General features: G+C 33.4%; 1 protein-coding gene across 2 annotated transcripts in view; it reads right to left on the reverse strand.

The window, feature by feature from the left end:
• Positions 1–19,763, reverse strand: part of ELP4 (elongator acetyltransferase complex subunit 4) — a 256,036-nt gene that overhangs the window by 164,294 nt on the left and 71,979 nt on the right. Inside the window, exons 4-5 of one of the 2 annotated variants that reach the window (XM_012452285.2) lie at positions 18,309–18,440; positions 10,510–10,649 (exon numbers count right to left, since the gene is read on the reverse strand). In XM_012452285.2, coding sequence (XP_012307708.1) covers positions 10,510–10,649; positions 18,309–18,440 — 272 coding nt within the window. Of the gene's footprint in view, positions 1–10,509; positions 10,653–18,308; positions 18,441–19,763 lie in introns of both variants that reach the window. The other variant, XM_012452284.3, reaches the window with a different exon arrangement.

Here is a 19,763-nt window from a genome sequence, read left to right on the forward strand (position 1 = left end):
GGATCTACAGCTAAGGGGAACTGATCTCCAAATAATCTTTACTTAAATGAAAAAGTGGGATAGGGAAAAAAAAAAAAGCTGATTGTGTTCAGATGAAAAATATTTGCCCAAATAGTTACATTTTTTCCAAAGTAGAAATAACTTTATTGATTTACCTGTTAATAAAATGTTTCTTATAACAAATTTCAAACATATAAACAGAAATAATAATTATGATGGCTAAAATTCATTAACCCTTTACTATGCCAGCCCAGCCACTGTATGCTAAGTGCTATCTCTTTGGTTCTGGTTTACATTTCTTTTGATGTAGTGAGATTTATTGGCCATTTCTGTATCTTCTTCTGAGAAAATCTTCTTAACACCTTTTGCTCATTTTGAAGTAAGGTATTCAACATTTTCTTACCCATTTAAAAATTATCATAATTTACTGAAATATATGCATGTTTATAATTTTTAAAAATTTGAAACTATCTCACACTTACAGAAAAGTTGCAAATATAGAACAAAAAATATTTTTTCTTGTGCCACTTGAGTCAGTTGCTGACCTGATGACTTATCACTTCTTAATAATTTAGGATGTGATTCCTACAAACAAGGACATTCTTCTAGAGGAGACTAATACAACCTTGTGACTTGGCATATGGATAAAAGTAGGAAACTGATACTACTATCTAATCCTCACACCCCATTCAAGTTTTACCAGTTGTTCCAATATCATCCTATACAGCAAAATGACTCAGTTTAGAATCACGTGTTGCATTCAGTTGTCAGGTGTTCTCTTCAGTCTTCTTCAATCTGGAAGTTCCTTAGATTTACCTTAACTTTCATGATCTTGACACTTTTGAAGATTACAGTCCAGATGTTTGGCAGAATGTTTCCAATCTGAATTTGTGTGATGCTTCTTCATGATGAGATTTAAATTATTAATTTTTGGTACAAATATCACAGAAATATTGCTGAGTTCTCCTTGCATATTATCTGGTGATACATGCTCTTGTTCTCCCCCATTACTGGTGATGTTAACTTAATTAAGGTAGTTCTAGTCTTCTCCACTGTAAAATTATTCTTTTCCCCTTTGTAGTTAGTATTTTGTAGGAAGGTACTTTCTGGCTATGTATCTTGTACCTCAAAAATTTTCAATTTATTCACTTATTTATTTATATCAGTATGTACTTATAGCTTCCTATTTTATTAAATCCATTACTATCATCTATATATTGATGCTCAAATTGGCCAACATGCCCAGTGAGAGCTCCTTTGAGCTGGCTTCTGTGTCCTTTTGATATGCCATCATCATTCTTTAAGAACTTCTACACATAAAAAGATATTCCAGGCATATCTTTTTCTTTCTCTTCCATCAACCATTTCTCTAAAGAGTCCCAGTGCCATTGAGTGGAGAATAACATTTAGAGCTGAGCAAGAGATATACTCAATACTATTTTCTCAACTCCAAGAATTTAAGACATTCATTCATATTTTCTGTGATTATTTTTATAATTTCATTTATTGTATTTGAGTCTTTAACTCTATGGGAATATGTATGATGTGAGATATAAGGTCAGAATTTCACTATTTTATTACCAAATGTTTAGGCCCATAATTTGAAATCCCTGCCCCTCATTATAAAAGGGTGGCTCATGCCTGTAATCTCAGCACTTTGGAAGGCTGAGGCAGGCAGATCACTTGAGGTCAACAGTTTGAGACCAGCCTGGCCAATATGGTGAAACCTCGTCTCTACTATAAATACAAAAAAATTAGCCAGGCATGGTGGTATGTGCTTGTAATCCCAGCTACTCAGGAGGCTGAGGCAAGAGAATCGCTTGAACCCAGGATGTGGAAGTTGCAGTGAGCCAAGATCACTCCACTGCACTCCAGTCTAGGTGACAGAGTAAGACTCCGTCTTGGGAAAAAAAAACAAAAAAAAACTGTTCATCACAAAAATTCAAACATATAAAACATACAAATGATAAAACAAAAAACTTATCCAGAATCCACCACCCAGAAACAGATATCGTGAACAGTTCGGTGAATATCCTGTAAGACATCTCCCTATATCAGTCCTTCCTTTTCTTAGTGAGAAAAGCGATTGCAGGATGTTAAGAAGTATACAGATAAAAATGTTTTTCATTCTAAAAAGAAGAGTTACCAAGAAACTAATGTAAAGAGGATTATAATTACTACGTATTTCAAAAATGTTTGGCATTTCCCTCACAGCCTTTCAAATACTAATGTATACTGTGAATCATTTAGATAATCTAAGAAGGAGATTTAGTTTGCAGTCTTTCATGAGCTTATTTGACTGCATATCACTAAGTTTTCAGAAGCTAAATTAACATCTCCTGAATTAGTTTAGAAAAGAATTTGGGATAAGCTATATAAAATTTTATGCAAATAGGATTGTACTATTTATCCTATTTCTATAATCTGCTTTTTCCCTTCATTATATCATGGATGCAAAGCCCAGTATCCACCCCTGATCTCTTATACAGAAAAAGCTTCTGCAGAGCCACCTCTCTATAGCCATTGCTGCAGTTTTTACAGCTACCATTAGCCTTAGACCTTAATAAAAGCCACAGTGCCCACCACCCTCCAAGGGACAACCGAATCTCCCTTGGAAGGTGGTAGACCCTTGAGCCTAACCAAATAAAGCTGCAGCTTAGAATCTTTTCTTCAATATTTGGGAAATTTAGTTGGTATTCTCTTTGTTATCCAACATCACTTTCAAATCACTCCTCCTTCCATTTCCTAGGAAAACAAAACTAACAAACAAATTCATGCTACTTTTATATATAGCTAACCCCTAGCCATTCTCCTTATAAGTTGCTGTCTTCATCAAGCTCTTGGACATTTTCCTCATTGTTAATTGAAGACTCTGAACCTGGCTTACAGTCCTAATTCACACATCTTATTCTCACCCAATATCACTTACCTTAGTAGCTTGCTTTGTTCATTTACCTCCACTATTAAGATTAGTAAATCTACTACCAGTGTACTGCCCCTTCTCTTTATATATACATATACACACACACACACACACACATAATATATATGTACGTATATGTGTATATATATCTCAACAGCAGTTATTGTCAACTCTTTTTCTTCAGCCTAAAGTTCATGGTCCAACATTTTGCTCACTATTTTTAATCACTTAAACTTCTTTTCTCTTTGTCCTATTGACTCTACTTGGCAAAATTTCAACCCTGCTTATACCCAGGAATCTTAACACAGATGCAAGAAAGTCACACAATCGGATAGACTGGCACCACCACAACCATTTGAGAATTCTGTAGTCGCTGTATTCTTCCAGTCTATGAAATAACTTTAAAATAACTTTAAAATAACCATTTTAAAGTTTCTTCATTTAACCCAATCTTCCAAGAGGTAAGTAACCATTCCCTAGTGGATAACTATGCCTATTATTTCACTGAGTAAAGAGAAATCATCAGTTCATATCTTCAGAAACTGCTTTCTTTTCTACACCTTCATCTATTTCCTCTTTATTGAATTTTTAGCATTGACATTTAAACAAAACAGAGCAGAAAGAAGCTTATTTCATCCCAAATCCCTTCCAATTATTGTTCTTTCTTGTCCTTAATAAAAAAATTAAAAAAAAAAATCCTGAGAGAATATTATCACCACCTGAACTCACCTCCACATAGCTCTTTCCATCACTCACACTATTTCAGCTACAATAGCCTTTTAAATCCTTGAAAACACCAAGTTCCTTCCTTTATTAGCACATCTGCTGTTCCTTCTGACAATAACACTTCTTGGTCCAGTGCCCTTTGCATGATTACCTTCTTCTCAGATGGGTCTTGGCTAAAATGTTTATACTTACAAAGACTTTGAGTGAACACAATTCAAGGTATACCCACTGCCCTCTCTGCCTGCTTAGCTTCTCCCATGAAAATGTTCTTTTTCTTTATATTTAACTACATATATATTTGTTTTTTTTAAAAAATCATGCACTTTCTAATAGACTGTAAGCTACACAATGGCAAGGTTAACATCTGCTTTGTTCACTATAATAATCTAGAACTTAGTATAATGCTATGCTCATAGCAGGTGCTCAAGTTCATAGAAGGTGTTTAGATTAGGAAAAAGCTTTCAATAAATATTATTGGCTATATGATTATGCTTACTTACTTCAGTAGACTGGACAATCCTAGTTTTAATATCAGAATCCTGGAAAATATTCTTGATATTCCCTTTCCCCTTTCCCCAACCCCAATGAGATCCAGTAAGATCAGAGAGATAGCAAGCGATCAGATTAGGTAGGGCCATGTAGGGTTGTGGATTTATTATCCTGGATGAGATGGGGAATCATTGGAAGGCTTGATCCAGAGTAGTGATAAGAGCTGACTTATCCTGTAAAACTGGACTGCCTAAGAAGATAGCCACTAATTATATATGGCTACTTAAATTTAAATTAACTAAAGAAAAATAAAATTAAAATTCAGTGCCTTGGACTTATTAGTCACCTTTCACGTATTCATTTGCTGCATGTGGCTAGTGGCTGCTATATTATACAGCCCAGATATTGAAAATTTCCATCACTGCAGAAAATTCTATTGGACACTGCTATGTTGAAAGAGTCACTAGGGCTATTTTGGAGAAAAACAGGAGCCAAGAAGGGAGCAAGGACCAAACAGCAAAGAGCAAGACCAATTAGGAGGCTATCCCAACAACTATGGCAAGAAATGTGGGTAATGTCTGTTAACATGTAGAGGTGAAGGTTGCAAAAGTGGTATCTGGATATATTTTGAAGATACAGTTGACAAGATGCTAACAGACTGGATGCAGAGAGAGAGAGAGAGAGAGAGAGAGAGAGAGAGAAAGGAGTCAAGGGTCAAAGATTACATTATTGAAGGAAGAGTAGCAATCTGGAAGGATATACATAAACATAACTATGGAGAAGATGACTGGGATTAGGAATGGATGAATAAGGTGGGAAATAATAAAACAAAACCCATACATACCAGTGATGGTGGATACAATGCGTGAACTGAGGAACAAGATGATTCACTTAACTTGGTGTACCTGATGGCCCCTTTAAAGGGCACAAAGGAGAAAAAAATAAGGTGTACATGCAAGCAAGCATTTTCTCTCTATTGGTAAAAGGAGGCCCAGCCACTATCCTAAGTGAAATGCAGAAACAGATAACCAAATACTGCATGTTCTCACTTATAAGTGGGAGTTAAACATTGGTATACATGGACATAAATGTGGGAACAATGAACACTGGGGAATACAGGAGGGGAAAGAGAGGCAAGGGTTGAAAAACACCTATTGGGTACTATGATCATTATGAGGGTCAAAATTCTAGATTACTATAATAATCTAGAACTTGTGTATCAAACCTGCACATGTACCCTTTGAATCTAAAATAAAAGTAGAATATAAAGTAAGGTTAAAAAACAAAACAAACAAAAAATGAAGCCCAGGATAACAGTCTTCTCTCTAAATTTTTAAATATGATCTTTATACTTTAGTTGTATCACTAGCAGCTAAGCAGACAGGCAAAATCCCTCTTCACACTTACATGATGCCTTTCTATCAGTTCTGAGATTTGCACTAATGTATTATTAACCATATCCTTTTAATAAAATAGTTTATAGTATACTTCTATAACTATATGCTTTCCAAATTTTTAATCTTAGATGCTCTCTTCTATAAATTCATTTCTTGTGAGTGTAAATTTTCTACTTTCTTGAGACAATGGTCTTGTTCTTTTGCCCAGCTGGAGTATAGTGGCATGATTACAGTTTACTGAAGTCTTGGCCTCCTGGTCTCAGGTCATTCTTCCACCTCAGTCTCCTGAGTAACTGGGACTACAGGCATGTGCCACCACATCTGGCTATTAGTATTTTTTTTTTTTTTTTCGTAGAGAGAGTGTCTCACTGTGTTGCCCAGGCTGGTCTTGAAATCCTGAGCTCAAGTGATCCTCCTGCCTCAACCTCCCAAAGTGCTGGGATTCCAGGCATGACTCAGGCCTGTAATCTTTAATCTTATATTTAGACTTTTGAATATACTGTGGTTCTTTGCTTTTCAATCTAAAAGGCTTGAATTTTTGAAATAAAATATTCTCTTACATGAATATGTTTCAGTTTTTGATTTTATCCCAGCAAATCTTCATGCTTAGTATAAGGCTGTAGTTAATCTGAGTTAGTACTATGTTTTGCTCATTGATCCATTAATTCATCAACCATGGACTGAACACCTGTGCTGTAGATTTAGGGGGAAAAAAAGTTGAAGAAAGCAAAACACTTTTCCTCAAGGATTTCCAAGGTTTGAGGGGAAAGACAAGCATGTAGACAAGATAAAAAATTACAGTGTCATGTGTTAAGTGTTCTGATAGAAATATGAACAAAAGTAAGTAGAAATGTATGAGGAGCACAGTTACAATTTGTCTAGGAAAACATTGTAGAAGACTTAATATTGAGATTCCATTTAAACTGGTAAAGAAACTTGGCAGGATGAGAAAAATGGGATGACTTCCTCTTTTCATTGTTTTCACTTACAAATTCTCCTAGACAGATAACTGGTTCTTACAGAATTCAATTCATTCAATTTAATTAGTAGAAGACTCAGCCAATTTAAGAAACTACTGGCTATTATTAGGATAAATATGTTAAAGTAAAATCATGAAATTCAAAGAAACATATCAAAATAAACTCATTCTACTGAGTACCAACTGTAGGCAAACTCAATATTCAAGACCTAACATAGTTCAGGCTGTGCAATAGTTTCAACTGGTCCCCTACAAAATTCAGGTGTTGTCAATGTGATAGTATTAAGAGATGAGGACTTTAAGAGGTGATTATGCCACGAGGGCTCCTCTCTCATGAATGGGATTAAGACCTTTATATAGAAGGCTTCATACAACATTTGGCTAGCTTGCCTTTTCACCCTCTGCCATGTGAGAACACATCATTTCTCTCCTTTGGAGAACACAGGAAAAAGGTGCCATCTTGGAGAGAAAGTGTTAGTCTCATCAGACAACCACACTTGCCAGCACTTTTATTTTCTCATAGATCTGGAGGATAGAAAGTTCAAGATTTAATTTCTGCCTTTATAAATTACCCTAGTCTCAGGTATTTTGTTACAGCACCGCAAATAGGCAAAGACAGGATGCCATAACAAAATACCACCCAATAGATTGGGTGGCTTAAACAGGAATTTATTTTCTCATAGTTCTGGATACTGGAAGTACAAGATCAAATGCAAACAGGGTTGGTGTCTGGTGAGGGCTCTTCCCTTGGGTTGCAGACAGCAGCTTTCTTGCTGTGTGCTCACATGGCCTTTCATTCCCGCATGCTCCAGGATAGAGTGAGAGCTCCAGTGTCTCTCCCTCTTTTATAAAGATACCAGTCTTATCCCACCAGGGTCCCACCCTCACAACCTCATCTAAACCTAATTACTTCCCAAGAGCCCCATCTCCAAATATCATCCCATTGGGGGGTTAGGGCTTCATCATATGAATTCTGGGGGGACACAAACATTCAGTTGGTAGCAACAGGTTAAGCAATACGCTAATATAATTATTAATCAGTAAGAAAGCTGATGCTGAAAAATGGCAGTGTCTTTCTAGGAAACCAAACTATGCTTGGACATACTTGTTAGCAAAGCTTAATTTTAAAAAAAAAGTCAAAAGTAAAAAATCTTAGACTACAGAATTATTCTCAAAACCAGCTTTTTAAATTATTTTATGACTCACATTATCAGATTTATGATACTGAAATATCCAAACAAAACTATCTTGATAATATTATTGTGAAACATCTCAGATCTTTATACTGTGGCTTTAATTTGAAAATTTAAACTGTATGTATACATATTTAATATAGGCAAACCTACTAATCATTTTAAATTAGTTATTGTAAATTTTAAATGATCTGCAGTTTTTCTTATTGTAAAAATATCTTTACATGTTTTAATAGCACCTTTAGAAATTATAAAATTATATATTATATCCTCACAAATGATAGTAGGACATAGCTATATCCTCTAGCCTTAATTACAGGAAAAGTATAGATGACTGTAAGGCTTAGCTTTATTGTTTTATAAATGAACCAGTAAAGTTCATTTTAGTGAAATGAGTATAAGCTTTTCATAAATTAAAATAAATCTCACATAGTAAAGTGCCCATTTTGAAAATTAATTTAATTATACGTTTAAAGTTTAATTACATTTAATTAAGCATTTAAGTCTAACATGAAATAAATAATCAGTTAACTCTATGAAATGAAATACTGGCTTGATAATTAAAATCTATAAATTTTTTTATTCTTTACAAAACTGCTAGTTCTTACAAAACACTCAGAAAATATGTATTTTAAAGACTAGAGGATTATATCCTCATGGCTGATCAAGGAGTAGTTTTTCTGGCACCTAGGTTGGTGGGTTGTACATTTACTGCCTCAGTAAATGGAGGCAGCGTGCTACAAAAAAAAAAGAGCAGACGTTTTAGAAAGTTGGGTTTGGGTGTTAGCTCAGTCACTGACAGCCTGCAACAGTGGGAGAATTACTTAGCAACTTTAACCTGAAATTCCCTATAAAATGGGGTTAAATTCTCTTGGAGGGTTGTTGGCAGAATTTAATGAGTTATCCCATAGTCAAACGTCTGGAAGAGTATCTGACTTGGAAAAGATATTTGACAAATGTTAATACCCTCACTACCCCAGCTGCTGAGTAAATGAAGAATAACACTGTACTTTCTGGTGTAAAAAAAAGTATTGCCCTTAAAATATATATATTTTTAAATCACAAAAGTAACACCACATTATTTTTCATTTAAATAGATCAAACATAATATACATTTTACATTTATTTTCCTAAGCACTCTGTCAATGGAGACAGGCTAGCATTATTGCTAACACAGGCATCTGAATCAGGGAGAATTTACTTTGAACCTTGGTTCCACTCTTTACTACTATTTGAGAAATTATTGAAAAATTACCCTGACCTATTTTGCAAGCTTATCTGTAAATGTATGTTTGACTCAAAACTGGGAAATAGAAAAATCAATGTAATAATTCAAACTTAACAAAAAATTGGTGAGGTAGTAAGGCAGGTGGTATTTTCTCTTCTCCCCAACTCCAATTATTCACATGAAGATACTGATTTTAGGTGATTTGCCCAAGGTTAAGAGTAGGATGAACTCAATATCAGAATCCAGATTTTAAAAATTCCTTTATCAGTGCTCATTTCTCCATGACACAAGAAGGGAAAAGTGAAAGACATCAAAATCTTCTGAAGCAGTGAAGCAAAAAAGAAAGATAAATCTGACAGATTAAGCGTGGTTCTATCACTTAATAATTAAAATTCAGAGAGCTCAGTTCTGTGAATTTCAGTATCTTCTAGAAAATGGGACTACATACTTCTGGAAAATGGGACTACATATATATGAATACTACATAACCCTGTATAGGGTTAATATAAGGATTATAGAAGACAACAAATGTAAAGTGCCTAACAGAGTGGCTGACATATAGTAGTAATACATTAATGATAGCTATAAATGCTAAAGCAACATCAAAGCACCACTTTCGCTAAGTCTCTATCCATAGATTGGAGAACTACGTAATAAAGTGAACATTCTTTGGAAACATTTAATGAGTACAGTAGTCTCCACTAAATTCTCAGGTATTATTTTTAGAACAGAGACTATAAATTTTAAGTTATTTCAGTTCATAACACCTTGCCTATTAAATCTGAATTTAATAGCTCATCTCATTTTGAACATGGTTTTACAAGTGCTTATGAAAAAATAAGTGACAATCTATTCCATAATTTCCACAATCTATTTCCATAATTCCATTATCTATTCCATAATGCAATAAAAATTGAAATTAAATATTCTTAACACTTTATAACATACATTATTCAATGTCAAATCCAGTAATTTTCAGAGTTTTGTCTTAATAACGTTACTGGCAGTATAAACATGTTGGATTGTTTTGATACTTACAACCCAAACTCTAAATTCTAAGTCACTTAAAATTATACAGATTGTTTTATTTACAGCATAGCCAGAAATAGAAAGCCTTCATAAATAAAATATTGCAAAATATATACTTGTTTACTCTCTGAGAAAGTATAGGCCAAAAAGCAAATGGCACTAGTTTGTATCATTTTTCACTGCTATTATTATCAATACATATTTATTAGGTGTCTATTTGCATTTAAACCTGAAAGATACTGGTTTAGAACTGTTCTACATTTTATTGAAAACAGTACTTATCATAAATTTGGTGTCCTGGCTTTTCAAGTTGCAAATCAGAGTAATAGTAGTTCCAGCAGTTACAGAACCAGAGAAAAAAGAAAACCACACATAATGAAACACTATGAAAAATATATAGAACTGAAATTACAAATTATATAGAAAACTATTATTTATTATTAGGATATTTAACCTTATACATGTATTCTTTTGAAAATGTGTTAAAAATGCATTGTACTAATATCTGAAATCAGTTTTTGTTATTAAATGGGTCATTAACTTACCAGGGCTCTACTTTGAGAGTTGAAGATATTTTCTCTGGAAGAAAAAATCCATGCCATTTTGAAGCCTCAATTAGTTCTTGTGGTATTCTTTTTGATGCATCGTAATAGTGACCAAATCTTGAAGATGATACTGGTCCGATCTGCTAAAATAAACCCCATAGTGGCTGTTAAACAATTATTTTTAAACTATAATTTATTTGTCCTACATTCTGCAAAACAATGACATATTTATGCATTTTAAGCTAATAAGGAAGAAGTGATATATATGCACTAAATTTCAAAGAAGCATACAACAACCTTTATTATTTTAAACCATTTATAGTTACAAATCAACCTTTTTATCTCTCATGTATCTTCACTTCTAATTGTTCTCTAAATTTGACAAGAATTTAAAAACGTTTGGTTTATTTTCATTATAGTGTATACCTTCCTAAGTTCAAAAATCAATATATATAATTCTTAATTAATATTTAAGATTCTGGGTTTTAGTGACAAATTAAATATGCAGTTGCCAAGAACTAAATGAAAACTTAAACTCAATTAATTCACTGGTGAGAGGTCCAAAATAATCTAGCTATTTAAATACATTAAACTGAGTATCATTTTAAAACTGAATTCTCACACAAGACAATATATATGTATATTCAACATTTTTTACAAATTTAAATTAAGCTTATAAAATAAAATGTACTACAATACTCCAGACAGGAACAAGGTACAAGATAAAGCAGAAGAATGTATATGACCTACATTAGATCGATCAGAATCTGACATAATCATTAGTTCATCAATAATTCCTCTTTTGTGTTCTCTACTAACCATTTCTCCAACAAATTATCTTTCTCATAAGAAACTCTAATTTATATGACACTGAATTTATTTATATGGGATAGCAAAAGTCTACTAACATAACATTATTATTATGTTGTTTTGAATGGACTTCGAGCTAACCTCTTTCATTCAACACATTGGAAAAAAAAAAATATATATATATATATATATATATATACCACTAACAAAAATTGAACTATTAACAAATTCTACTTGGCAATAGTTTCTAATAAAAGATCTCTGATCTACTCTTACATAATTTCCACTGTCCTGAATGCCTCAAAACATGTAAGTTTCAGAATATTCAACAAAACTAGATAATTGCTACAGAAATTGAAGAATTATACATAGTAGATACTTATCTTACTAAGTGACAACTTTTTAATTTAGATAAGAAAGACATATTTGCTTGAAACAAGATATTTGCATTTAAGACTTCAAAGATTCATATTCTTAAACTAAATGTCTACAAACATGAAATTATACAGTAATAAGAAGTAAAAATTTTTACATCTAATAGAAACAATTTTCTCAGATTCAGAGTCTGTGGGTTGAACATTTATTTTTTAAATTAAATGTTCATCCCTCCATAAGGTATTACTTACTTTCATTAATGAAAGAGATGCTATCAAGTAGCTTCAATCTAATCTTTCCAAAGCAATATGTACAGAATTCTTGTTTCCAAAACATAATTTATTCATTTACCATGAAACTATTGACAAATAAAATATATAACATTAAAATGTTTCTTAAAAATAGGGTGCAAAGTTTTAAAATGTAAAGTTATTAGTCTAAAGCAATTTAAACAAGGTCTGTTCTTTGGCCTATAATCTATTCTTTATCCGGATTATAGTTCAGAATGTTTTTACTGCAATCTCTGCTAGAGCTCATCTTTTTATTGTGTAAGTCCAAGCCCCCTTAATGTTTTAGAAAGGCCTTGACTAACTGAACTTTGATCTGATGTCTTCATTGAGAAAAACACCAGGTTGCCCATTTCAGATGCAAATCCCCCTAAGGCCCAATAGAATTCAGTAAAGACAGCAAAAAAGAAAAAAACAGAAGTTTCCAGGATCCTCTTTGAGAATCCTGGGGCACACTGGTGTCCTTAATCCATGCTGCTGCATGGATTAAGGTAGGTGATAACCTTTCCTGATTCAAAAGAATAAGCAGAGTGCCTACAAACTGGGTGGAGACTAGGATTTGGCTATAATAAAACACTATGCAATAAAAGCTTGGTCTATGTCAGAAGCCTCTGAAAAGGACTCAATGTACCACATTCCCAGGCCTAGTAGGGAAGCTTGCAAAAGCCTACCTGAATCAAGTAAGCATGAATAATCTATTTTAGCAGACTGGCCATGGGGAGAGAGAAAGAAAGAGACTTTTCACTTCTTTTGAGTTAATAAATTTATTAGTGGACTGAAAGTTCTTGAAGTCCTATGCACTCAGAGAAATATGCTAAATTGCCAAGAAACAAAGTATGCTTTTAAAATTGCCGTCTCTATTAATGTTTCTAATTATAATATTAATGTGATAGAAATCTCAGATTTGGAATGAATCAAGGCAGAAAATTGATTTCATGCTGAGACAGTTTACATATAGAACACAAATAATTCATTAAAACGTAAAAATAAAATTGGAAGCTTTTCTCACTATAATTAAGTTAATTTATTTAGAAATTAAGATTAGATGTGGTAGCTAAAATATTCATAAGGTAGCCATGAAAATTTTATAGCTGATGAAAAACTTTAATCTTTCAATTAAAAATGAAAATACATTCTTACAGGAAAAAACAATTTTCCAAATTTTTCTGCTCTAGACATATAACATTAACATATAATCAGATTTTGAAACACTGAAATCTTTTGAGACCTAGAATTGTAAAACAAAGACTCAGATATTTCCTCTAAGAAAGATAACTACCTGCTGTAAATAAAATAATTAATATCATCTACAAAAAACTGTCAACTCCATAAAAATTGATACATTTAAAAATATCAAGCTATTATCAATAACTAGTCAGTTTCTTAGGTAAGAACATGTTGCTTTAGTTTTACATATGAAAATTTCTAATTCACATTCGTAAACTACCTTTCAACTTTGTCATCTGTGGAAGTAAGTAAAATGAAATGGTTCAGTAAAAATTTATGATGCTAAAAGAAAATGAACTCTAATGGGGGTACAGGAGGAAAACAGGGTAAAAAAATAATACCATACTCCACCTCTAGTATGTGAAAAAGAAACAAAACTTTCAAAGAAAAGCTGCACCAAAAGTAATTTAAATAAGACATTTTCTTACCATTGTTATTATTTCTTATTTCTTAGTATGGCATACCAGACAGCAAGAATCCAGGTAGTTTTTAAAACACTTTGATCCTCAGTTTAATCACTAGAAACTAAAGCTAATTAATTATTTTACAAGGCTGTCGTGAGACTCTAACGTAATACTAGCAATGAATATTCTGTAAATGGTGAAGTAGTATGTAAATGTGATTAATTATTATTATTGCATCATGATTCACTAGAGAATTAGAAGATCTATCATTGTTTGTAATTACATTGTCTTATTGAAAAAATTGTATTTGTTGTCCATCTACACCTGTACACATCTATCACAGGACTGTTGCAGCTAAATCTTTAAGATAGAAAGCCAACGTTTAAGGAGAATTTAATATAATAAAGACTTAGCACACTGCCATGAATTGCTGGAGTCACTGTAGGTCATGGTATTAGAGCTCTACAATACTGAAGAAATTAAGTCTCAGAATATACTGTCAGCTAGCAATTCATGGAGTGAGTCAGGAATAGTGGTTGATGATTATGAGACAGGGAAGAAGAAGGCATGTCCACCTTAGAGACAGAATCAAAATCACATGGTGAGGAAAAGAGGGCTTTTTAAAACTATACACTCTTCTATCCAAATGAAGCACTGCTTTATACTTTACTGAATCATTGTTATTGATCTAGGTGTGTATATTCTTGTCCTCTTTTGTATTATTAAGTGGTAATATGGTTACACCCTTAGGACTGGTGACAACTTAATTTAAAAGGCATCTCTGATAATCAACACACCTAGTTTTGAACCATTTATTTAATCTTAAGCCACATTTTTGTTAACTGCATTTTGTCCTAAATAAAATACAGAAAACAGTGAAGTCTACGGCCAAACCACCCTGAATGTGCCAGATCTCATCTGATCTTAGAAAACCCAGTGATATGGTTTGGCTATGTGTCCCCACCCAAATCTCAACTCAAATTGTAATCTTCACATGTCGAGGGAGGAGCTTGGTGGGGGGTAATTGGATCATGGGGGTGGTTTCCCCCATGCTGCTCTCATGATAGTGAGGGAGATCTTAGGAGATCCGATGGTTTAAAAGTGGCAGTTTCCCCTGTGCTTTCTCTCCTGCTGCCATGTAAGATGTAGTTTGCTTCTCCTTTGCCTTCTGCCATGATTTTAAGTTTCCTGAGGCCTCCGCAGCCATGCAAAACTGCGAGACAATTAAATCTCTTTTGCTTAAAATTACCCAGTCTCAGGTAGTACCTTTATAGCAGTATGGAAATGAACTAATATAGCCAGGTTTTGTGCATGTGTGCGTGCGTGCATGTGTGTGTGTGTGTGTTAAAATGAGAAGGGCAAGGTAAAGCCTAGATTTATAAAGTAGATGATGATGAGTGATCATCAAAGCCTATCAGTCTTGGCAAATCATTATATATAAAATTACCTTGATAGGCAAATATACATGCTAGTGACATTTCAAAGAAAAGCAAAGAAGCCACAAGGTGATTCTATTTTCTAAATTGGACACAACTCACTCTAAATACAAGAAAATGTAAGCACAACCATTGACTGTATATTCAAAGTAAGCTACCATTTTGTCTGTATTAATTAATGCATCTTAGCTTAGTTTAATATTTAATCTACATACTATAATTCATTCATTCATGCATCCAACAAATAATTACTGAGCACCTACTAAATGTCAGTAAAACTAAACAAAGTCCCTTCCTCTCACTGAGCTCACATTCTAGTATGAGATAGATGATAATAAATTAGATATACATTATCATCATTTAATGATAAGTGCCTTTAAGAAAAGTAAAGCAGTGAAATGAGATGATAGAGAGTGGTTTTATTTCATTTAGAGTGACAAAGGCAATCACTCCTGATTAAAGTAATCATTTAGTAGAAACATAAGACAATGGAAAAATGAACAATCTGGAGAAGAGAACAATTTTCAAAACATTCAAGCTTTAAACTTTGAAAACTGAGCACTAAGACTGGGTATAGTGGCTTATGCTTGTAATCCCAGCACTTCAGGAGAACAAGATGAGAGGATTGCTTGAAGCCAGGAGCTTGAGACCAGCTTGGGCAAAAAAGTGAGACTAGACTCTGTCTCTACAAAAATATTAAAAAATCAGCTGGGTGCTGTGGCACGTATCTGTGATCCCAGATATTTGTGAGGCTGAGGTGGGAAGATCACCTGAACTTGGATGTCGAAGTTGTAGTGAGTCATGATTGTGCCACTGCACTGTAGCCTGGGCGACAAAGCAAGATTCTGTCTCAAAAAAAGAAAAAGGAAAACTGTACTAAATTTATGCAACCTTAATTAATAGATAACTAAGCAAATGGCAGGTAAACCAGACTCTAAAAGGAAAAAAGAAATTAGCACTACTCACTGGGGCAAGAATAGTATCTATGGTTGTAATGTATAAAAAACAATGTATTTTTTAAAGAAACAAATAATTTTTACACCAAGTCTACACAGATTTCATAATAAACAATTAGAGAAAAGGCTAGCCAGGCGAGGTGGCTCACTCCTGTAATCCCAGCACTTTGGGAGGCCCAGGTGGGTGGATCATGAGGTCAGGAGTTCAAGACCAGTCTGACCAGCATGGTGAAACGCCATCTCTACTAACAATACAAATATTAGCTGTGTGTGGTGGCTCCTGCCTGTAATCTCAGCTACTCAGGAGGCTGAGGCAGAAGAATCACTTGAACCCAGGAGGTGGAGGTGCAGTGAGCCAAGATCCTGCCATTGCACTCCAGCCTGGGCAACAGAGCAAGACTCAGTCTCAAAAAAAAAAAAAAAAGAGAGAGAGGGAGAGAAAAGGCTTAAAGCTTTAGTTACTTACATTTTTGACAACAATTTCACTTGAGAATGTTAATTACCAATGAAAAGACCAAAACCGGCCAGGTGCAGGGGCTCACACCTGTAATCCCAGCACTTTGGGAGGCTGAGGCAGGTGGATCATGAGGTCAAGAGATCGAGACCATCCTGGTCAACACGGTAAAACCCCGTCTCTACTAAAAATACAAAAAATTAGCTGGGCATGGTGGCACGTGCCTATAATCCCAGCTACTCAGGAGGCTGAGGCAGGAGAATTGCCTGAACCCAGGAGGCGGAGGTTGCAGTGAGCCGAGATCACACCATTGCACTCCAGCCTGGGTAACAAAAGCGAAACTCCGTTTCAAAAAAAAAAAAAAAAAAATTATTCAAATAGTTTCCACATTTAAATTAGAACAATATACAATTGCTTAATATTCACCTATTATAACATGTTTTATACCTGGTGCATAGTTGATGCTTAATTAGTATTTGCTGACTGAATGAATACATTTATCATTATTGATTAAAAGAGCATTAGTATAAGTGTTAGAGGTACAAGAGAAAATAAAACAAGAAGCTCTCTGCCTTGCAGAAAATTTTCAGTCTGGTGGAAGAGAGAGTTACACTACCAATTAAGTATAAAACAATGTGAAAAATGTGTTAAAATATATGAAGTGCTATGGGGTAAAAAAGAAAGTAAAAAATAATTATGTATGGAAAGCCATATGAGTTAGTAACATTTGAACTTGGAGAAGGACGCATTGGTGAGTAAGAGAGTGAAAAGCATTACTAACAGAAATACAAGGGATTTATAAGGAGCAATTCTCATAGGATGGTTGAATGTAGTGTTTTATAGACACAGGAGGAAGAGGCTAAAAAGGCAGGCTTGGATTAGGTTGTACAGATTTTGTATACAATCTTAAATTTGTTTTTCATATTACAAGCTTATAATAGTAAACAGGTTTCATCTCATATACTAACTTTCATTAGTGGTAGTAGCTACCCAGAACATTCCTGTAGAGAATAATTCTAAGGCTGTGTCTGAGTTTGGCAGGAGGGTACTAGAGGGTACATAGTCTGCTATTTATTTAGAAGGTGGTAGGGAAAATAGGAAACCAAATGAGGCATTTGAAGCTAAAAAGTATCATAAACATATTTTTATCCTTGGGAAAGAGAACACTGATGTCAATGTGGAAGACTAGAGAAGGATGGACTAAGAAAACTATGTCTTATTCAGATTAGAATATTCCTCTCTTTTCTACTAGTATGGCAATATCTGATAGACGTTAAATAATGTAGTCTGAAAAGTGAATGAAGTGAACAATTAAATAAGGGAGCTTATAAGTAAACTGTGCCATCACCAGGAACAGAGTTCATGAGTTTTACTAGACAGATTTATTGACATTTGTTTTGACTTCTCAGAAATTTTTCCTTCATTTCCTACCTATTCTGTCTATTCTGAATAGATGAGGTTACCAGATAGATGAGTTTGAAAATGTAATGATTCAAAATGTATAAGGATAAAAATAGTAATTCCAAAGAACCATCACTTACACTGAATATATTTACAGGTAACCATACTGGATAGAAATGGCTTCATTAGTTCACTTACTATTTCTTGCAACTCTAGAAAAAAGTATTCTATATGGGGATTAAGGAAGAAATGAAACAATCTATTTTAGTAAATAACAAGTTACCATAATTTTATTTGTAAGAAATATATCATCTTGACCAAATACTCTACCAATGAAATGGCTAATTCTTTAAATAAACAAATACACATATAGGCATACCACAAGAGATTCTGTAAGATGAAAACAAATGCATTTCCAAATTTTAGAAAGAATTTGTATGTTGACTTGCCTCCATCTTGGGTAATAACTGGTAACGCCAAGCTATTTTCATCTTAATATTAGATTCTGGTGTTTTATGATTATATACATCTTCATCAAATTCCTTTTTACAATTATCATCAAGTAATGGTGCTGGAAGTTCCTAAGAAAACAGAATGACATATGATTGAGATTCTGTGGTAAAATATGACAATTTTCTTAAATCATAATGTTAGCAACACTAGAAAATTTCCAATATATTGAAAATTGATGACTAAAACTGATTTAAGTACAAATTCATAAAAATGCAGACATCTGTAAAACAACAAAAAAGTATAATACCAAATGTTGTTTAATTTTTTAGCAATAAACTGGAATTTTTAAAAAATGTACAAATTTCTATACTCATAAAAATAAATTGCTAGTCTAACAAGAAGTTATTCTAATTTTTCACAATGTATATGCTTAAAGCAAAGTCTGGAATTAGTACTTATGTATTATATATAATTATTATGTTGGCCACAAGGTAAAAATAAAACACGTGCACAATCTACTTACAGGTTTGTAATTTTAGAATTCAAAAAAGCCATTCACCAAAATAATGGGAGCAGTAATAACTAAGAATAAAGACATTTATTTTACCCATATGAAATGCTAGTTTTGTATCTGCAAGCTTATGTCTCTTATTTAACAATAAAAATAGAATTTAAAATCTCTGATTAAATGAAGAGATGATAAATTCCAATTTATTAATTTTGGAAGGTGACGACCAACTTTGTAACTATAAAAAACATAGAAAACTAGAAAACACTTTTGTTAAGCAGTACTATAGAAATAATTCAAAGAAAACAGTATTTAAGTTTCTTGAAGAAGAAAAGCACATACAATAATTTTGTTTTATATTCTATTAAAATCATAAAGATAATGTGGGGCACTGTATTAGTAAATATAATCTGTGCTATGTTATATGTCACTCTAAATTGCAACTTCTACTTTTCAAGATCAAATTTACTTATGCTTAGAATTATGTCAACAAATCAGCTTAACTACATCAACTGTTAATATGACATATTTTACTCACCTCCTAAAGAACCTCAAAGTGAATTCACATGATAATTAATGCCAGTATTAGAAACTAGTTATATCATTTAAGCTGTGAATTCATCATTCCTAGCTAAACATTAGTATCTTACAATATAAAGTAACTTCTTTTTCCAATGGAAATACATATTTGTGAGGGAGTACAGTGTAATAGAGTATAGCGGTTATGAGTTTAAATTTGGCAACTAGAATGTCTGGTTCAAATCTTGACTTTGCACTAGTAGCTGTGTCTGTGTTACCACAGGACCTCTCTCTGTTTCCATTCATCATCTAAAAAATGGAGGTAATAGTAGTTGCTTCTGGTTGCAAGCAGTGGCTCACGCCTATAATCCCAGCACTTTGGAAGGCCAAGGTGGGTGGATCACTTGAGTTCCGGAGTTTGAGA

The sequence above is a fragment of the Aotus nancymaae genome, unplaced genomic scaffold (genome assembly GCF_030222135.1).
Source record: "Aotus nancymaae isolate 86718 unplaced genomic scaffold, 86718_ANA_hifiasm-v0.15.2.pri h1tg000059l, whole genome shotgun sequence".
Lineage (NCBI taxonomy): Eukaryota > Metazoa > Chordata > Mammalia > Primates > Aotidae > Aotus > Aotus nancymaae.